Source organism: Panicum virgatum, chromosome 2K, assembly GCF_016808335.1.
Source record: "Panicum virgatum strain AP13 chromosome 2K, P.virgatum_v5, whole genome shotgun sequence".
Taxonomy (NCBI): Eukaryota; Viridiplantae; Streptophyta; class Magnoliopsida; order Poales; family Poaceae; genus Panicum; species Panicum virgatum.
The window spans coordinates 11,315,170-11,336,974 of record NC_053137.1 but is presented as its reverse complement, the minus strand read 5'-3'; the positions used below and the strand labels follow the sequence as shown (position 1 = coordinate 11,336,974).

General features: G+C 50.2%; 1 protein-coding gene across 1 annotated transcript; it reads left to right on the top strand.

Moving 5' to 3' along the window:
- The first annotated feature begins 14,216 nt into the window (after positions 1 to 14,216).
- LOC120666267 (probable cellulose synthase A catalytic subunit 6 [UDP-forming]) lies at positions 14,217 to 19,781 on the top strand. The gene is made up of 12 exons (XM_039946075.1): positions 14,217 to 14,851; positions 14,963 to 15,074; positions 15,168 to 15,333; positions 15,940 to 16,206; positions 16,294 to 16,639; positions 16,732 to 16,869; positions 17,016 to 17,141; positions 17,236 to 17,448; positions 17,532 to 17,820; positions 18,022 to 18,218; positions 18,303 to 18,653; positions 18,740 to 19,781. Exons 1-12 carry the CDS (start codon positions 14,339 to 14,341, stop codon positions 19,322 to 19,324), a joined length of 3,303 nt encoding a protein of 1,100 aa, XP_039802009.1. The 5' UTR covers positions 14,217 to 14,338; the 3' UTR covers positions 19,325 to 19,781.
- The last annotated feature ends 2,024 nt before the right edge of the window (positions 19,782 to 21,805 follow it).

The following is a 21,805-nucleotide window of genomic DNA, read 5'->3' as shown; positions in this document are numbered from 1 at the left end:
AAGGCCAATGCGGCGAAGGTCAAGAGGCTCAGGTGGAGTGTTCAGGAGGAGGACTGGTTTCTCGTGACCCGTGACAGCAGTGTCGACCGTAGGTTCTGGACGCTTCTTCAGGCCAGTTTCTACGAGACCTACCAGAGGCGGGGCCACAGGATCTTCCCGCACAGAGTGCTTGACTGGGTGTCACTGAGGACAACCGCAGGGGGAGCAGACGTCAGAGAGCACTTCGCTCACTTCAGGGGCCTGCCCAGGTTACTCCAGATAGAGCAGAACAGATACATAGAGGACTGGGTCAGAGTTTTCTACGCCACAGCCTGGATCGCTCCCGAGCGCAGAGCAGTACACTTCGTGTTTGGAGGCCAGGTCTTTGGTCTGTCCAGGGCGACTATAGCAGGGATTCTCGGAGTTGACTTGGTTGACGTCTCCCTGCACGAGATGGTTTACGGAGATGCAGATCCACCGCGCAGAGCTATAATTGGCGGGATTGCACCTTCTCACGAGGCGATCTCTCAGTGCTTCCGCCAGCCGTTCCCTACCTCCTACGCCAGAGTTCCCAGCCTGCTGACCCCAGAGGCATACGCAGTACACATGGCACTCCGGAGGACTTTGCTACCGAGGAGTGGCTACCCAGAGGGGTTTACAGGACTGCAGCAGCTCCTGCTTCTACACATCCTCACTCACGAGCCGTTTGACATAGTTGACTTTATTCTGGCTGAGATAGAGGATGTGATCACAGATGGGATGGGTGTGGTGCGACAGTTTCCCTATGCGCACTGGATCAGCTATATATGTTCTATGATTGTGCCAGCAGAGTCACCCATCAGCGCTCCTTACCGTCACGATGAGGCCCCCAGGTTCCCTGTATACCGACCCACTGCACCACAGGACAGGAGGAGAGGCAGACAGATCGATAGAGCTGCCATGGCACAGTTGTCACCAGAGGCACAGGCCCGAGTGGCACAGGAGGATGAGGCACTGCTAGCTGCCGAGGCCCAGCTTCCCGGAGGAGATGATGAGATACACTGGTCTGAGCTTGAGTCAGACTCCTCCGAGGACGTCGAGTACTTCCCTGCAGCAGCCCCAGCTAGTCACGACCATGAGGCAGGGGGTCCAGAGAGCCAGCCCCAGAGTCACCGGCAGCAGCTACAGTTACAGAGTCTCAGGTGACTCAGCCGTCCGAGCTCACCTCTCTACTTCAGCAGCTTGTTACTCAGCAACGAGAGGACCGGATAGCACAGGAGGAGGCCAGGAGATCCCATGAGGCTCAGCTAGCAGCCATACAGAGGGAGGCTGCCCGAGAGCGTGCTGCTGCGGAGGAGCGGTTTGTCGGCCTTATTGATCGAGTTTCACAGAGGACAGATGCTCAGTTCTAGCAGATACAACAGGGGATGATGGCGATGTTCGGGATGATTACTCAGCTATACACTCACACCGGACTCGTCCCGCAGCAGCCAGGACAGCCAGGCCTTCAGGGTGTTGGAGCACCTCAGCTTGCAGTCACACCAGCTCCAGCCCCTACTGCAGCTCCAGCTACCTCAGCGACACCGGAGACCACGTTCTCGATGTCCGCACTACTTGGGTCTGCCGGTCGTCCACTCTTCTCACCACTGCCAGCGACTTCACTCTTCCAGGAGTCTCCTTCAGCAGTCCAGTCAGTCGCCCTCCCCATCGTACCACAGACACTACCTTCAGGGGGAGGAGAGGGTTCTTTGCTTCAGCAGTCGACACAGCCGGCAGCTTCAGCACTTACTACTTCAGATGTTGACACATCTTCTGCTGAGCCGGTTACTACTTCTACGGACCCTCTTCCAGGCAGTGCTAGCACGAGAGCCTCGACGACAGCTACACCCCCAGTCAGTTCAGATCCAGCAGGCAGTTCTGACCAGTAGCTCCCGTCCGTCACTGAGGGTACACCGTCCGACGACGAAGACGACGATGACCCAGACCGCTTCCTCGCCGTGCCGCGACAGCCGGATCAGTAGCTCGCCTTTTTGGTGCTTTGACGCCAAAGGGGGAGAGAGTCAGGGGAAGTTGGAGTTAGGGGGAGGGTAGAGTTAGAGAGAGCTCGTAGTTATCAGGACTTTGATGCTTTGTATCACATTTGGTGTTAGTTCATGGATATGTTCATTTGGCGCTTGAGTATGCTGTGGTTTGAGACATATCTTTGGATTTCGTTTGAGCCTTTGAGCTCTTTGGTCCTTTTTCGAGTTTGCTTATGTTTATCCTGTTTTATCTTTCTCGCTCTCTCGTTATTTATGTTTGTGTTGTCATCAATCACCAAAAAGGGGGAGATTGTAAGCATCTAGGCCCTCAAAATATGTTTTGGTGATTAATGACAACTATTATTGTGACTAATGAGTTTGTGCAGCTTAATAGTTCATTATCGCTCATTTGGTCATATGTCAAAAGAGGCCCCTCAATTTCATTATTCAAAAAGGCGATCTCATATTCAACTCAAGATTATAACAAGACAAAGGATCTTTCTAGTCCTAAGTGTCGTAAGGTTGAGAAGGACACTTAGGTTAGTATAGGTTTTATAGTTTTGTAGTGATCGCACTATTAAGAGGGGTTTAGGCCAAGTAACTTGAGCATGGACATGGTCAATCAAAAATGGATGCACACTATGGTCACTCAGGTTTCCAGAAGTTCAAATAAGTGGTTTTCAACTTATATCTCAAGAATATTTGGATTTCAATCAAGACTCAAATCAGAAAAGGCAAAATCAGGAAAAAGTCTATACACCGGTTTAACCGACGTTTTCATTTTTCTATACGTCGGTTAAACGAAGTCAGCAGAGTCTGGACAAGTCAATACATCGGTTAAACCGACGTGTTTGAATTTAACGTCGGTGCATTAGTCCAGAGTTGGTTTTTCCAGGGTGTTTCAAGTTCTATACACCGGTTAAACCGACGATGTTTGAATCAAGACGTCGGTGCAATTGACCAGTGAGATGGTTTTTCAAAGGATTTTAGAAGTTGTACTCACCGGTTAAACCGACGATAAGTTTGAGTCAACGTCGGTGCAGTTGTCCAGAGACTTGGTATTTCAGCTAATCAGTGAACAACTACACTCACCGGTTAAACCGATGATACGTCGGTTAATCTGCCCAAGTTGTAACGGCTAGTTTTCAGAAGGGGCAGTTTACATTCATCGGTTAAACCGACGCTGGCTATTGGAGGGTCGTCGGATTAACCGGCGCTACGCAGTTTTCTGGCAGCTTTTCTCCAACGGCTCTATTCATGTGAGCTGCCTATATATACCCCTCCAATGGGTCATTTTGCCTACTCTTAACACCAGGAAACATTCAAACACTCATACATTGTTGAGAGCCACCTTGAGCTTCATCTTTCGCATACTTGTTCATTCAATCAATCAAGAACCAAGATTAAGGACTTGAGTAGAGAGAAGCTTGTGTGCATCCGTTCTTGGTGATCGGTTCTTGCTCAAGTGAAGGCCTTAGCTTGTTACTCTTGATGATTGGCATCACCTAGGCGATCATGGTGATCTAGGTGTTTCTCGCGGAGCTTGCCAAGGATTGTGGGAGCCCGAAGAAGAAGATTGTACGTGGCTTGAGCTCCACCACGCCGGGGTGGTGAACGGAGACTCTTAGTGAGCGCCCAAGTCTCGGTGACTTGGGAGGTGACAAGACTCTTAGTGAGTGTCACAACGTGGATTAGGGGTGTGTGCCAACACATCGACACCACGGGAAAAAATCCGGTTGTCTCTAGCCCACTCTCTCATTTCAAGCACTTACTTTCATGCAATCTTTCATGTGCTTGACCTTAGAGATCATAGCTTAGCTCTATCTTGCTTAGTTTCATATCTTTGTTAGCTTGTGTAGTTTGCTTTGTTAGCCGGTTGGTGAATTGAGCCTTACTAGCATTGTATAGGTTAAGGTTGTTTTAATTATCTTAGAAATTTGAAAAAAGGCCCAATTCACCCCCCCTCTTGGTCCATCGATCCTTACAGCTTCATATTGAGAGAAAGCCTTGAGCCTACGCCATGTCGCCGCAGGGGAGTCTTGGTGGTTGCTTGAGAGAAAACCTTGAGCCGACGCGGGGGTGTTGTAGGGTGGCGCACAGCGGGTGTCTCCGCTGCGCGCCACTGCGCCGGCTCTGAGGTGTCGCAGTGGCGACGCACAGCAGGCGCCGCTGCAGCGTGCCGCCGCACCGAGGGCGCTACTGCCTTGGCGCTGTGACATGCGGCGTAGGTGCCGCCATGCCTCTCTTCATCTTCTTGTCGCCGTTGCAGAGGATGAGCTCAGCCTCAGAAGGCTGGAGATCTAGCCAACACTTGCTCCTCCCCACGGACGGCGCCAAATGTCGCGGGCTTTTGGGGGTACCCACAGCCGGGAGGTGTACTCGGGGAAGTGCTAAGCTATTAGGCCGATCTAGCTTCGGGGCAAGAACGCAAGAACACACGGATTTTAGAGTGGTTCTGGCCGCCGGAGCGTAATACCCTACGTCCACTATGTGGTGTATTGCACTAGGTATGAATCAGTCTATCCTCTGCCCAGCCCCGGGCTTCTCCTGGGTCTAAGTCCTTTTCTAACAGGCGTCTCCCTTTTATAGAGCAAAGGAGGACGCGTACACAGGCGTTGGACCCTGGCAGGTGGGCCCAACAAGGATGTATACTATACTGGAAAGATACTAATGGTGCTACAGTGGTTGGGGATCTCTTCTCGGATACGCTTCCTCGTCTTGTAGACTCTCTGACCGAGGGGGGTCTTTATTTGTCCCATCGGCGAGGTGCCAGTTGGAGCAATGTAGCTTGCGGCGTAGTCTGTCGAGGCTACCGTGTAGGTGCCTTAATGGGCGAAGCCGAGCCGTCGCATCCAACTGGCATAGTAGGCTGACACGCGCGGTGTAGGCTGCGCCAGCGACTGCTCTGTGCTCCTTGGTAACACGCAACTAACAGTGCAACCTGGCCAAAGCTGTCTCAGGCTTCGTTATGGCAGTGCGCACTTCCGCCTACTGCATTGTATGCGGCAGGTAGGTGAGTCTTCCCGGGGAAGTGTCACGGCGCGCGCGTGCCGCCACCTGCGGACACGTGGCGGCTCCGGTCCCCCCGGGTGAGGTGTCTGTTTTCTCCCTGCTGAGGGGTCCGGATAGTATGTGGGGGTCCGGGACCCCGTGGGGGGTCCGGGGCCCCCAGCCGCTTGGCCCTGAGCGCTTTCTTCTCCGGGACACGTGGCGACACCGGACCAGCCCCGAGCGGGAAGCGGGTTCGGTGCTGTTGGTATGATGAGATGGATCCGGATCCCAGGGGCCCCGCTGCTCAGCTCCTTAGTGTGTAGTTACTGATAACTACACGAGTCTTGACATGGCAAGAGGGGGTACCCCAGTCCTGAGGTACCGACAGTGGCCCCCGGGCCCACCTTGGGAGAGGTACGAACCCGCAGGTGGGGCCATTATCGTGACGCAATGTTGATTGCATTGGCGTGCCCATGTCGAGAGCGGGTGCTCCAGACCCCTTTATGGTCGTAGCACTTATCGCCAGGTTCAGGTACTAGAGTGCTTTCCATAGGGTGGCGAGGGTGCAGGCTTAGGGTACGGAACTGAGCTAAGCAGACCTCGAGCTGCCCAAGGAGCAAGCACCACATCCTGGACCCGGCCTCAAGCGACCGCGGCGAGCGGTGACCGCCGGGGCGGGCCACCGGAGTGGACTTGGAGCGACCGTGGCGAGCGGTCTCCGCCGGAGCGGGCCATCGGAGTGGACTTGGAGGGACCGTGGCGAGCGGTCTCCGCCGGATCGGGCCACTGGAGTGGACTTGGAGCGACAGTGGCGAGCGGTCTCCGCCGGAGCGGGCCACCGGAGTGGACTTGGAGCGACCGTGGCGAGCGGTCTCCGCCGGAGCGGGCCACCGGAGTGGACTTGGAGCGACCGTGGCGAGCGGTCTCCGCCGGAGCGGGCCACTGGAGTGGACTTGGAGCGTTGCCATCGATCCGTTGAGATATGTATCCAGACCTAGCGGTATGGCACTGGAAACCAAGCCTTATACTAGAAAAGAGCCCGGGACCCCTAGGAACAGCAGCCTCGGATACTAGGGGACTCGTAACAGGGCAGAGAAGTACGTAGGCTTAGGGTACATTACCAGGCTAAGCCACGCGGAGCTTCTCTTCCCCAGGATACGGGCACCACTTCTCCTGAGCAGGTCCCTAGGGGTCCGAACTGCCTTCCAGCTAGAAGGGGCATTCCAACCTGACCACTAGCCATCAACTCTATTTGGATCATTAGTAAAAAATGCAAGCTGATCAGGCGAGTGCTGTTAAGTTAATGTAAAGATAAGGCTGAGGAAGCAAATCTCCTTTATTTCTTGGCTAGTGGTGTACATCAGAGATCGGGATTATGAGGGCAGACCTCTACCGCTCTGGACCACTTGTTGGTGTTGCCTGATGAAGCTAGTGGTCGGGTTTACAAGGGCGAACCTTTACCGATCTGGACCACACGTAGGCAGCATGTTATTACAAAGGAGAAATACATTCAATCCTATCTAATGTTAACCTTCAGCCGTCGCCCTGTGAGTCATGCTCATCCCTGGTCGGAGTGGAACTACCACCTTGGAAATTCCTCAGTTGTTGGGGGCGAAGGCGGTCTGGACATGCCTGTACAGCATCATCCAGCATCACCTCGGGAGCTTGCGGGGCCCTTCCCAGCACAAGAACTGTTCCAAGCTTAGATAGCATGAGAACAAATTCTTTGGCTTTGAATGGGAGTGGCCCTGCCGCTGCCGCCTGCCGTCGGAAGCCAGCCCAATGATTGCTCACCACGAGCTGGGTGCTCATTTGGATGAGCACGGAGCGTGGAGAAGGGCAGTCGTTCGCCGGCTCGACCTTGGTGCTGGCATTAGGCCCCCGCGCCCAGTGGCGGAATCCTGTCTGCAGCAGCACCAAGAGAGACTCGGTCCTGGCGAGGGAGGAGACGACGGTAAACTTCCCCCGGGCCACAGTGGTCGGCCCCAGGCTTCATATTGAGAGAAAGCCTTGAGCCTACGCCATGTTGCCGCAGGGGAGTCTTGGTGGTTCCATGAGAGAAAACCTTGAGCCGACGCAGGGGTGTTGTAGGGTGGCGCACAGCGGGCGTCTCCGCTGCGCGCCACTGCGCCGGCTCTGAGGTGTCGCAGTGGCAACGTACAGCAGGCGCCGCTGCCGCGTGCCGCCGCACCGAGGGCGCTGCTGCCTCGGCGCTGTGACATGCGGCGTAGGTGCCGCCATGCCTCTCTTCATCTTCCCATCGCCGTTGCAGAGGATGAGCTCAGCCTCAGAAGGCTGGAGATCTAGCCAACACTTGCTCCTCCCCACGGACGGCGCCAAATGTCGCGGGCTTTTGGGGGTACCCACAGCCGGGGGTGTACTCGGGGAAGTGCTAAGCTATTAGGCCGATCTAGCTTCGGGGCAAGAACGCAAGAACACACGGATTTTAGAGTGGTTCGGGCCGCCAGAGCGTAATACCCTACGTCCACTATGTGGTGTATTGCACTAGGTATGAATGAGTCTATCCTCTACCCAGCCCCGGGCTTCTCCTGGGCCTAAGTCCTTTTCTAACGGGCATCTCCCTTTTATAGAGCAAAGGAGGACGCGTACACAAGCGTCACGGCGCGCGCGCGTGCCGCCACCTGCGGACACGTGGCGGCTCCGGACCCCCGGGTGAGGTGTCTGTTTTCTCCCTGCTGAGGGGTCCGGATAGTATGTGGAGGTCCGGGACCCCGTTAGGGGTCCGGGGCCCCCAGCCGCTTGGCCCTGAGCGCTTTCTTCTCCGGGACACGTGGCGACACCGGACCTGCCCCGAGCGGGAAGCAGGTTCGGTGCCGTTGGTCTGATGAGATGGAGCCGGATTGACATGGCAAGAGGGGTACCCCAGTCCTGAGGTACCGACAATAAAAGTTTACGAATAAAAATGCTAGAAGAGGAAAATAGAGTCATGATTGAGAAGAAAAATTAAATAAGTAAATAAGATGAAATAAATAGAAAACTAAAATAGTATAAAAAGATTAGGAAAGTAAAGAAGAAAAGGAAAGTAATGGAAGAAAATGAAACAAGTAACGAGGGGGGAAAGAGCTAAAGGATATGAGGAAAATGAAACAAGTAATGTGAGGAATATAAACACTTGCCAACAAAAAAAATAAAGAAACAGGAGAATCAGCTATATGTTCGGCTATGCGCAGCAATTTTCAAATCATCTGTAGCTTGCTATTACTTAATTGTAGGTGTTATAATGGCCGGCTGTAGGAACTGTGGAGGCTGCCCTGCAGATGCAGCAGCCATCAAGTGTTCGGCTGGTCGGAAGAGACTGGGCTGGAGACTGTTGCGGCGACAGTTGGCACTCACATTTCACTGTAGCTACAGTGAAAAAAACAACCAGCCGAACATGCAGATTTCCTTCTCTCTCCCGTCAACATCAGTAGTACTATTAGGTGCTAGCGGCCTAGCACGATCTAGCAGTGGGGATCTAGCAGTGGAGACGCCATATTGGGCCATAAGGAATAAAGATGGGATATTGGGCCGAAATTTATACTGGTGCTGTACCAAGATTTTTAAGGCGATGGTTTCATGATTTGTAGCGCGGGCGACATATAGTCACAGCGGACGTGTGTTGGTCGACGGGACAGGTCGGCCGAGCACGTCCTTGGAACCATTTCTCCTCAAGGAAAAAGAACGAAATCTCTGATTAAATCCGAACCGACTACCGAAGAATCTGATGTACAGACCGGCGGTGAAAAGAGTCGGTAAATAATAGTAATTTTCAATGAGAAAAAAAAAGAGTCGGTAAAGGCAAGGGGGCGAAGAGTCTTACCAGCTGCATCGGTTAAGCCAGTTTCAGTGGTAGTTTTATGGGCACAATACCTAAATTGAGAACTAAGTAACCGTGCCAGATGAGTTTTATAGTGATGAAATTCTCCTCACATCCCATGAAACTCCATCCTTCTCTTTCTTTGCCATGTCAGCAAAATTGATGGTATTTAATGCCATAAAATTCTCTATAAAACTCCCAGTGAGACTGGCTTTAGGGGTTGTTTGGTTCGAGAGGCTAAATTTTAGTCTATGTCACATCAATTTTTTTTATATTTATAAGTATTAAATAAAGGTTAATTATAAATCTAGCTGCAGAATCCTAAGGCTAAACTGCGAGACGAATCTAATGAGGTATATAAATCCATAATTAGCGGATGGTTACTGTAACATCATTGTAGCAAATTATGGATTAATTAGGCTCATTAGATTCGTCTCGCGAATTAGCACTCAGTTGTCAAAAAAATTTATAAACTGATTTTATTTAATACTCTAAAATAGTAAAATTCTTTTTAACGTGACAGTGACTTAAAAAGTTTGTGGAAACAAACAAGACCTTAGCTGGCTCCGGTCTGCTTTGACCGAGGTGAGCAGTAACTCCGGGCATAAGCAGCCGTTCCAACCCTTCTAGCAAGATGATGTTTATAGAAGTAATAAAGGTGTCACGTAAATAATTTAGTGACGTAAAAAAAGATAATGAGAAAAAGATAGATATAATTTCGCAGAGCATCCCCAGCAGACTATTTATCTCACATACCCTATATATTTTCTCTCTCTATTATCCATAATATTTTTTACAGTTTTGATAGTAACTGCTGTAGCAGATTACTCCTACATTTGAGGGAGAGGGAGGTGTGTTTTGACGATTGCCAAAAAATTTTTGGTATTGGCGATGAGATTGGTAGTCTGCTGGTGCACCTTCCATTATCTAAAGGGCAGATTTTTGATATTGGGGAGAGAAATAGGTAGTCTGCTGGTGATGCTCTCATACAAGACATCATATCTACGTAATAATCAAGAAAGTGACAAGAGTGATAAGATGAGACAAGGAGAAAGAATTTATAGAACTGGATAGGATTTATTTTGTTTATTTCTCAGAGAACTGTACATTGAGAAAGTAGTGTCTATAAGTAGTTTTTTTTAACTTTAGACATCACCTATAGACACTATAAGTGGGGATGATGTTTATTTATCATACAAACTGTACATTGAAAAAGTAGTGTTTATAAGTAGTTTCTATTTTTTCCCCTTTAGACATCACCTATACACATTATAGGTAGGGTTGGCCTAATGGAGTAAACAAAAAATGAGGTCCCGTTTAGTTCGCGAAAAAGTTTGGGTTTTGGTACTATAGTACATTTCGTTGTTACTTAACAAATAATGTCTAATTATGGACTAATTAAGTTTAAAAGATTCATTTCGTGCTAATCAGTTAGACTGTATAATTAGTTAATTTTTTCAACTGCATTTAATGCTCCATGCATGTGTCCGAACATTTGATGTGACGGGTAATGTAGAAATTTTTTTGGAAACTAAACAGTGAGAAAGAGCTAAAACAGTGAGTTAGTTTTACTGTAGCTAGGAGTGTGTTATGTTAACGGACCTATAAATAGTTGTGGTGGGTGGGTCAAATTCTTCTTATTCCTCTTGAGCATCCATGTCTGCCTGTAATGTGTGTAGCTGGCTCCCTGGGGTAGAAAAGAAACGTGTCGGAGAAAACAATTAGCTAAGATGGTGTGTGGCATGTGAAGCTTGACAGCAGGGGGATTAATTAGAAGAAGAGAAACTTCGCAGCAGAGACTGAGCCCGCGCGGTGGTTGTGCATCAACAGCATGTGCTTGCTGCCACCAGTTGTTTATTACTCTACTCGTAGTAGGATTTACTTATTAGGCCAGCAGCTTCCTAATCAATCAGTTTAGTATACGTGCTCCCTCAACCCTGTATATCATTTTAATTTTTTCTAAATCAAACCGTTCTAAATTTGATCAAATTTATGAATAATAGTGACAATATTTTAAATATCAAATGAGAATAACTAGATTTATAATGAAATATATTTTTACAATTTACTTAATTGATTTTTTAGATGCTAATATTGTTTGTATAAATTTAATCATATTTAGACTATTTTAATTAAGAACAAAACAAAATACGTTGTATTTTAGGATGAAGGGAGTACTGAGCTAACCCAGCCTGCCGTGTAAGGCCCATCTCAGTGAAAATTTTATAGGCACAATTATTTAGATTGAGAACTATATTTTTTAAGGATAATAAGGGAAGAGCATCTACAAATATATCGCCGGAGCCTCTTGCAGGCTCAATAAAAACTTGAAGAGTTTTTACATTACCTTTTTTGTCATGTCAATAAAATTGATAATATTTAATATAATAAAATTTTTCATGAAATTTCATTATAAAACTAGCCTCAACAATCTGTTATGGCTGCTTTTCCAACCAACTAATAGTATTTTTCTCTCACAATAAATCAGTACCAGCCAATTAGCAATAATTTTCTTTCACAACAAATTAGCATCAGCCACCGACCCGTAGCGCGATGCTTCGGTTGTTGGCATAGCCTCGGGCCTAGGCACATGGCCCCACAGATAGAGAGAGAGGACAGAAGTGTCGGCGGCCTTGGCTGCTGGCTGCCTCTCGGGCTCTCTCGCTCTCGCCTGCTGACCGAAATGGCCACTCGAAAACGCCACACATGCGCGCGCGCGCGGGCCGCGAAAAGGGAGGGCCCAAAAGGAAATGAAACCGCGTGGAGTGGAGGGAGGCTATAGACTACTGGCCGGTGGGCCCTCCTCCTGCGGACAGGGACGTGTCATCGGACGGCCGGTGGCGCTTCGTCACGCCGTGTGCGTCGCGCGGGCACACAGGACCCTCGTGCTCGCTGCTGCTGCTACGCCTGCTGCGTATTTCTGCCCCGGATATTTTTCTCTGCTGTATCATCATGCAGGGCGTGTTTGGGACGGCTCCGTCGTGAGGCGCTTGGGCTTCGTAAACCGCACTGTGTGGCACTGTAGCGTGGAGCTGAAACCGCCGGCCCCACGTTACAATCAACTGCGGGAGGGGAGGAGCCGGTGGAGTTGGAAAAACGTAGTTTTATCGACTTCGTGCTACAATACCGCTACAATATGCTACAGTAGCTGGAGCCGGAGACGGCGAAACCGTCCCAAACATGCCCGCGGTATCCAGCTCGAAGCAACAAGCTCTCGCTCGCAGCCATTCGAAAAAGCCAAACCTTCGCGCGGAATTCTGGCCAGGACGTGTAGTTTCGGCGTCCATCCTCCCTAAGTAAGGAGTACGGATCTATTTAAATGGATTAAACTTGAGTACTAAACTTTAAGTACCTATTAGTATTCAGATTCAAACACTCTGCCCCGTATTCACGTATTCAGCGTGTCATATCATCACGTATTCACGTACGTAGCGTCGCCCCCAATCAACGTGCTATAGTTCCTGTGCAGATCCGGCCCCCGTTTTTACACTGTTCCACCAGGGAAGAATTAACATGGTCCGACCGACCCCTTGTCATCGTGTCGGTCCCGGTGTCCCCCTTGCGCTTCGCTCTTGGCCACGCTGGCACCACCTCCGGAGCCCACGTGAGAGACTGGTTCCGCGTCCAATAAATAAACTAGCGCCTCTCCGCGCCCCACATGCGCCGCACCTCATGACACTCGACCAACCGCATCCCCCACGCCTTGATTCCCGTCATCACTTGGGTTTCTCTAAACACCTCAGCCAATCAAATCAATCGGTTTCCATGTTACTCCTCCTACTACACTAGTTGTGCAGCATGCATGTGTCCATTCCATTCCATTCCTGCTCCTGCTAGCGCCTCACTGTCACCGACCAGAGCAGTCTGCTCTCCGGCGACCGAGCCCGACGGGTTAACTGCCTGCCTGCCGCTTCGTGTTTCGCAAGTCGAACCCTAACAAGGTGGGTGATTCTTTTTCTAAACACGGTGGGGGCTGATCCTAAAAGCAAAAGCACGAGGTACCTCGAGACACCCCTCGCATTCCTTGAATTTTTTTTTCAACTTGGCGCGAGCAGCAGCGGCGGCCCACTATCGCTATCACCACCAGTTTGTGACATGCCTCGCCTCGACCGACACTCTCGAGTCTTGTAGTATGAAGGTCACCCACCCACTGCAAGGCGGCTTCCCATTACTTTTTTTTCCCAACACCACTAACACAAGGAGCCTTTACCTTAGAATTGGCCGCCTGATTGCAAAAAAGGAAAATGATGAGCCTCCTTCTGTGAATTTTGTTTTAGAGACTGTGCCTGGGCGAGTTTTTCATCAAGAGGAGACCTGCTTCTACATAAAAACTCCAGCATGTCCGGTCTAGAATGAATGCCATGTATGTGTGCATTCTAGTTCTATCTTCAGTTTTTTAGGAAACATTTTTATTTGTCTTGATTATATTTTCACGACTACTTGGCACCCCAACAAGGCTAGGCAGCATGTGGCGTTAATTATCAGCAGCTAGCAGCATGAGCTTAATGGTTTGTCTTGAAATTTTTTTTGCTGAGCTTAGAGATTCGGGTTTTGGTAGAAGGGGAGGTAGGTGTACGTGTTTGCAGCCGCATGCCATACAAAGGATTGGTTAGTGGCGAGTGGCGCCGGTGAGATGGCAGTACAAATAATTGGATTATTACGCGGGCCTCTCCCGCTATCCGAGCTCAGATCCCGTTATTCGAGTTACCCGAGTCCAAAACCGCGTTGGCGAAAATCATATCAGAAACACATCGGAGTTTCTTCTGTTGAGGTATAATTTGAGAAGCTTGACCGCGTAACCACTTCAGCTGAATTTCATAGCCGTTGGAGTTTAAACTCAACATACAATTTAACATACTCCCTCCATCCTTTGTAACTGTCGCTTGGTGAGATCAATCGATTAAAAAGGGACGGAGGGAGTGCCTATCACTGCTACCATTCTCCCATTAATCCCCTCTCTTAATAGCTGTCCAGCCCAGCAAAGCACAGTTACTAGTAGCTCAGATCAGACATTCCACCAACCATTTCTGTCATGCTCTCTCTCTCTAGACCGAGCTTGCATGCATACCACTGGCAGTCAAACAGTTGGTCAGTTGCCGTTTTGGTTCTGCACCGACACCGACACTTTCTCTCTCCTCTCACTAACCCCATCCTTTTCTACTCTATACACAAAAAGAAAAAAAATAGTAAAGAAGAAGCAAAGAAACCCCGGCGGGCACCACGGATTGAGATTCAGTGACGTAGCACAGGACCACCACCACGCTAATCAGGCAGGCCCGAGCTAGCTGGTAGCAGCGAGCGAGCGACCGACGCGGTGGTTGCGCTGCGCTGCTCTGCTCGCCCGGCAAGCAACGCACCGGCACCACACCAACGCGGCGCGGCGCGCCCATTATTATACCTCCACGCCACCCACCACCTCCCTCCCCACAGGCCACAGCTCGGCAGCTCACACCCGAGCAGCAGCGCAGCGCACAGCCGGCGCATGTGAGCGGGCCGGCGCCGCGAGGGGCACACGCATTCTTTCTCCGCCGGGAAACGAGGTCCGGCGGCGATGGAGGCGAGCGCGGGGCTGGTGGCCGGCTCGCACAACCGGAACGAGCTGGTGGTGATCCGCCGCGAGCCCGGCGGCGGGGGCCCCGGGGCGGCGGCGCGGCTGGCGGCGGAGGCGCCGTGCCAGATATGCGGGGACGACGTCGGGGTGGGCTTCGACGGGGAGCCCTTCGTGGCCTGCAACGAGTGCGCCTTCCCGGTCTGCCGCGCCTGCTACGAGTACGAGCGCCGCGAGGGCTCGCAGGCGTGCCCGCAGTGCCGGACGCGGTACAGGCGCCTGAAAGGGTGCCCCCGCGTCGCCGGCGACGAGGACGAGGACGGCGTCGACGACCTCGAGGGCGAGTTCGGCCTGCGCCACGGCGGGGAGGAGGGCGGGGACGGCGGCGGCGACCCCCGGGACATCGCCGCGTCCATGCTGCGGGCGCACATGAGCTACGGCCGCGGCGACGCGCACCACCCGGCCGCCGGCTTCGGCGCCGCCCCCGGCGTCCCGCTCCTCACCAACGGCCAGATGGTACGGTGGATTCGGCTCCTCCTGCTGCTGCTGCTGCTTCTGCTGCGCGCATTGCTTTGCTTTGGATCATCGGCCGAAATTGAATCCGGTTGTGCTCGCCATGCGTGACAGGTCGACGACATCCCGCCGGAGCAGCACGCGCTCGTGCCGTCCTACATGGGCGGCGGCGGCGGCGGGGGCAAGAGGATCCACCCGCTCCCCTTCGCAGATCCGAGCCTTCCAGGTGCGTGACCCCCCCCCCCCCCCCCCCAATCCAAATCCATTGCTGGAATCTGGCAATGCCAACACCAGAGTAATTGCTTGGCTGCTTGCGCAGTGCAACCGAGATCCATGGACCCGTCCAAGGATCTGGCCGCCTACGGCTACGGCAGCGTGGCCTGGAGCGACCGGATGGAGCGCTGGAAGAAGAACCAGGAGAGCCTGCAGCACGCCAGGAGCGACGGCGGCGGTGATTGGGACGGCGACGATGCAGATCTGCCGCTGTATGTGCTGTGCTCGTCCACGCTTGCCTGTTGACCGCTAGCTTCCTGCTGCTTTGATTACTCTTCTTTCGGCGCTGACGGTGCACTATAATTGGTATTATTACTAGTAGTACAGAAGTTAGCGGATGGTAGCTGCTTGCACTAAATGTGTCCTACTTAACTGCACAACGCCAGTCATTATTAAACAGCAAATCTCCAGCTAAACACGCATAAACGTGATATCCATTTTCATAATGCAGTAAAGGGCTTTTAATCACAACATTTCTGAAAATCTGCAGGCAAGTTTGTAGCTTTGTTATTTACTTGGTAGATGCTGCACAGCCAGATAGCTGGAGAGAATCCGGAATGCTTGTAGAATAAGATGGTAGAGCACCTATATGGAATTATTCATGCGATGTATTCTTTGCTCCATTCTATCATTCTGGTAGCTGTATATTCATAGAAACCTACATGCTGGTGTAGATAATTTCACGTTATATCCTAAGGTCTCAAATCTTTCAACATATAATATGCAATGTAGTATTTGTTAACGAAATCTTTGCTCTTTCTTTTCATTGAGCGTTACTAGCCCATGTCCCTAAAGTGTTCTGTAAATTTCTTGACCAGAATGGATGAAGCAAGACAGCCATTGTCCAGAAAAGTTCCGATACCGTCAAGCCGAATTAACCCCTACAGGATGATTATCGTTATCCGGTTGGTGGTTTTGGGGTTCTTCTTCCACTACCGTGTGATGCATCCGGTGAATGATGCATTTGCTTTATGGCTCATATCTGTAATCTGTGAAATCTGGTTTGCCATGTCCTGGATTCTTGATCAGTTCCCAAAGTGGCTTCCAATTGAAAGAGAGACTTACCTGGACCGTTTGTCACTAAGGTTGGTTACATGGTGAATCAAATAAATGCTTGCCCTATCTTCTTTCTGAAGTTCTAAAGCTAAGAGGTCCATTGCTTGTCTGTACAGATTTGACAAGGAAGGCCGACCCTCTCAACTTGCTCCAGTTGACTTCTTTGTCAGTACGGTTGATCCCTCAAAGGAGCCTCCCTTGGTCACAGCAAACACTGTCCTTTCCATCCTTGCTGTTGATTATCCAGTTGAGAAGGTCTCCTGCTATGTTTCTGATGATGGTGCTGCAATGCTTACATTTGAAGCACTGTCTGAAACATCCGAATTTGCAAAGAAATGGGTTCCTTTCTGCAAAAAGTTTAATATTGAGCCTCGTGCTCCTGAGTGGTACTTCCAACAGAAGATAGACTACCTGAAAGACAAGGTTGCCGCATCCTTTGTTAGGGACAGGAGGGCAATGAAGGTACAGTGTTTAGCCTGTGTCGTTTTGCTTTTCTGTGCAATTTCTTAATTTGTATGAGTAGGTTAGTTACACGACCTTAATTTTTCATTCAGAGGGAATATGAGGAATTCAAGGTAAGAATCAATGCCTTGGTTGCGAAAGCCCAAAAGGTTCCCGAGGAAGGATGGACAATGCAGGATGGAAGCCCCTGGCCTGGAAACAATGTACGCGATCATCCTGGAATGATTCAGGTAGGCCTTTATAGTCCTTGGTTTTATACTAAACGCTGGTGCATTTTGTCATTGTCATCGTCCTACTTCTCTCTTTGTTTTTCTTTTTGAACCGAAAATCGCTCTACTTACTTCACTTCAAAATGCTCAAAATTATGTGTCAATAGGTATTCCTTGGCCAAAGCGGTGGTCATGATGTGGAAGGAAATGAGCTGCCTCGCCTCGTTTATGTCTCGAGAGAAAAGAGGCCAGGCTATAACCATCATAAGAAGGCTGGTGCCATGAATGCACTGGTAAAAGCTCTCAACTTGATGTCTTCTGTGATTCTTCTTGTAACCTAATAGCAGCACATGATTGATGTTGTCTTTCTATTTTGTTAACCAATAGGTTCGTGTCTCTGCTGTCTTATCAAATGCTCCATACCTATTGAACTTGGACTGTGATCACTACATCAACAATAGCAAGGCCATAAAAGAGGCTATGTGTTTCATGATGGATCCTTTGGTGGGGAAGAAAGTGTGCTACGTGCAGTTCCCTCAGAGGTTTGATGGTATTGACCGGCATGATCGATACGCTAACAGGAACGTTGTCTTCTTTGATGTAAGATTCAGTTTCCCGAACTTGTTAAGCTATCCATGTTGTCATTATCACCACATAGGTTTTCTAACATTTGCATCATACAGATCAACATGAAAGGTCTGGATGGTATTCAAGGACCCATCTATGTGGGTACTGGATGTGTCTTTAGACGGCAGGCACTGTATGGTTATGATGCTCCGAAAACCAAGAAGCCACCATCAAGAACTTGCAATTGCTGGCCCAAGTGGTGCCTCTCTTGCTTCTGCTGCAGAAACAAGAGTAAGAAGAAGACTACAAAACCAAAAACGGAGAAGAAGAAAAGATTATTTTTCAAGAAAGCAGAAAATCCATCTCCTGCATACGCCCTGGGTGAAATTGAGGAAGGTGTTCCAGGTATTGCCAACCTTTCGAACATAACTGTTGACAGCACTGTTAAAGTCCAAATGTGTGTCCTTAGATTTTTGAAAACCAGGATAGTGCTTTTTGTACAACCATTTCATATTACCTTCATACCTTGGCTAACTGTTGTTTTAAAGGACGAAAGCATTTGTATTTTTGTTCGACACTTGGGAATAATATTTCACTGTTCACCAGGTGCTGACGTTGAGAAGGCTGGAATTGTAAATCATCAGAAGCTCGAAAAGAAGTTTGGGCAATCTTCTGTATTTGTTGCATCAACACTTCTTGAGAATGGTGGGACCTTGAAGGATGCAAGTCCAGCTTCTCTACTGAAGGAAGCTATACATGTTATCAGCTGCGGTTATGAAGACAAGACTGACTGGGGGAAAGAGGTATATTACAGATAACCTGATTCAAAGGCCTGTGACTGCTCTACCGAAGATATATTTTGCTAACTTGATCATGGTCTCTTGCAGATTGGCTGGATTTATGGATCAATTACAGAAGATATCTTGACTGGATTTAAGATGCACTGCCATGGTTGGCGGTCTATTTACTGCATCCCAAAGAGGCCTGCATTCAAAGGTTCTGCACCTCTGAATCTTTCTGATCGTCTTCACCAGGTCCTTCGGTGGGCTCTTGGATCTGTTGAAATTTTCTTCAGCAAGCACTGCCCACTTTGGTATGGGTATGGTGGTGGGCTAAAATTTTTGGAGAGGTTCTCTTATATTAACTCTATCGTATACCCCTGGACATCCATTCCGCTGTTGGCTTACTGCACATTGCCTGCCATATGCTTGCTCACGGGGAAATTTATCACACCAGAGGTAAGAAAAACTATTTACTGACAAAAACAATGAAATATTATGGATTTATTCATGAATCTTACCGTCGTTATTATTTCGAATTGCAGCTTACCAATGCTGCCAGTATCTGGTTCATGGCGCTTTTCATCTGCATCTTTATCACCGGCATACTTGAAATGAGATGGAGTGGTGTGGCCATCGACGACTGGTGGAGAAACGAGCAATTCTGGGTCATTGGAGGTGTTTCCTCACATCTCTTCGCCGTGTTCCAAGGCCTCCTGAAGGTCCTCGCCGGTATCGACACCAGCTTCACCGTGACATCGAAGGGCGGGGACGACGAGGAGTTCTCGGAGCTGTACACCTTCAAATGGACGACCCTGCTGATCCCGCCGACGACGCTTCTCCTGCTGAACTTCATCGGGGTCGTGGCCGGGATCTCCAACGCGATCAACAACGGGTACGAGTCGTGGGGCCCCCTGTTCGGGAAGCTCTTCTTCGCGTTCTGGGTGATCGTCCACCTGTACCCGTTCCTCAAGGGTCTGGTGGGGAGGCAGAACCGGACGCCGACGATCGTCATCGTCTGGTCCATCCTGCTGGCCTCCATCTTCTCGCTCCTGTGGGTGCGCATCGACCCGTTCCTCGCCAAGAGCGACGGCCCCCTCCTGGAGGAGTGCGGCCTGGACTGCAACTGAGGAAGAAAGAGGAAGACCCCTCCTGGCGCAGGCGAATTACGCCCTGAATTTTTTGGAATTCTTTCCTGTAGATAGAAACACAGATCCTCCCCTCCTTCCGGCGCTCCTTCTGTTCCATGGCGGCGAGGCCGTGATATCCCTGTGCAGCTCTTCTTCAACATTCCCCATTCATTCATCCGAGGAACCCGCACCGGATTGATCCGCTGGCGGCCGCCGGAGCAGGAGGATGGCGGCGATTGTTTGTTGCGTAAATTAAAGTTTAAGTTACATATATCATGCACATTCCATGCCCCCACAGTCAGTTGGTACATTAGCAAAGAACAGATGATTGGTTACTTAGGGGTTGATTCTTTGTTAGCGGAAAATGTGATCCGCCTCCTGTGTTGTAAGAACAGATTACTTAGGTGTGTTTTTGCTTCTGTGGAATCGTATAGAAACCTCCCCCTTTTGCTGCTGATTCTTGACGTTTTTGAAAGAAGGAAAGATTGGAAATGTGTCCGCTGGCTGTTGTGCTCCGTGATGAATTTGCCCTGTTTGCGGTGGGTGGCTGTCTGTGGGCTGTGCTCGTTGACTGGTTTCTGAAGTGGAGTACGGGGGCATGTGGACAGTGGACTAGAGGGGGGGCCGGGTGGCCGGCGGCAGGCAGCTGGTGCGTGCTGGTAGCCACCGACAAGGGAGGGCGGCAGCCGGCATGGCATGGGCGCCAGCGCCGCGAACCGACCAAGCCGCCAAGCGAGACCGGTGGCCACTCGAGCAGCCAGGGCGCGGCGCCGAAAGCAGCCGCGTTTTGCTGGCCTGGCCTGGCGTGCGCCGCCGTGCACGTGAAAAGGCGCCTCTGGTTCCCGCGGCGGCAGGACGTGGCCGTGGCCGTCGCAGGCAGGGTGCAGCGGAGTCACGGGGACGGCGGGGCACCAGGAGGCTGCTGCTGCAGCAGCGGCCGCGAACTCGGCTGGACCGGGGGGACCAGCGGGTTGCGCGCCATCCAGCCACAGAGCCACTGCAAATTATCGGGTCGCCGCGCGGGCGGCGGGGACGCCGCCAGCCAGCCGGCAAAAACAGGATGGGTCAAGGCCGAGGCGGAGAAGAGGCCCATCTGGCCCGACATTCTCTGCAGTGTCTGGTCCAGTTCTCCAGCTTGGGCTGCCACGAAAAGTGCTCATCCTCGAGCTGCCAGCGGAGCGGCCATTCCATCCGGACGCTATTAGAGCCGATTCCCCTAGGTGCGCTACAGTGCTCCTAGGGTTCTTCTACTCCCGCTAATTCTAGCGTGAGATTCTTCAATTTTCCCGTGCCTAATCAGATTCGCATAGCTGCTAGTATTCCTACTGCAATTCCGGCTGGTAAAAGGACAAACATTGGGTTTGTTTCTCGGCCTTGGTTGCAATTTGGGGTACCAGTGGTGTTTTTCGATGTTGGTCTGAATAGGCATAGGAGATGGCCAAATCCAACTCGCCTTTGCAATCTGGACTGAAGATAGAGCAGGAATTGGATGCTCTGCTTCAGCATTTGGAGATACGAGAAGATGAAGACCAAGAAATTGTTTTGGAAGAAGACCTTGAGGATTTGAAAGGAGGAGCTCGATGGACAGCATTGGCAAAGGTTCATTCCCTCAAAACTTTTAGTCACTCTGCATTCCTAGCTAATATGAAGTATGCCTGGAGTTTAGCAAATGATGTGAGCTTTAAAGCCATAGAGGAGAACTTATTCGTGTTCCAGTTCACCTGCTTAGGGGATTGGCAAAAGGTAATGAATGAAGGGCCTTGGTTTTTTAGAGGGAATGTTGTCATGTTAAAAGAATATGATGGAATTACAAAACCTTCAACAGTAAATTTCAAAAAATTGGTAATGTGGGTTCGCATTTATGATCTACCGACAGCTTTTAGGACTGAGAATATTGGTCGCCAACTAGGAAATAAAATTGGTGAAACATTATGGGTGGAGCCTGATGATGACACAAAGGGGTGGCGGGATTACTTGCGCATCAGGATAAATTTGGACATTGAAAAACCACTAACCAGAGTTGTCTATATTTCAAAGGGGAAATGTGAAGGGCGTGATGTTTTTCGTGTCAAATATGAGAAGCTGCCTAAGTTTTGTGCAGTTTGTGGGCTGTTGGGGCATGTTGAATCTGAATGTGGTGATGGTGTGCATGAAAATAAGTCTATTCAGTATGGTGAATGGTTGATTGCCAGCCCTGAAAAGAAATGGAAGGTGAAAGAGAACAAATCATTTGGTTCGGCAGATACAAAAGGTTCAGATTCTAGAGAGTCAACAAAGGGTCTTATTCCTTTGAGATGTGGTGAAACTAGAAGCAGAGAAAACAACCAGAAAGACCTAATTGCTGATGATGCTGACCTGCAAGATGATGCGAGAAGCACCATGAGAAAAGGTAGAGACCAGCAACCAAAGTTTGATGGAAGTGGAGCTTGTAAAAGGCTTACACCAGGAAACGGAGAAGTGCAGCATGACGTTCAGAATGCC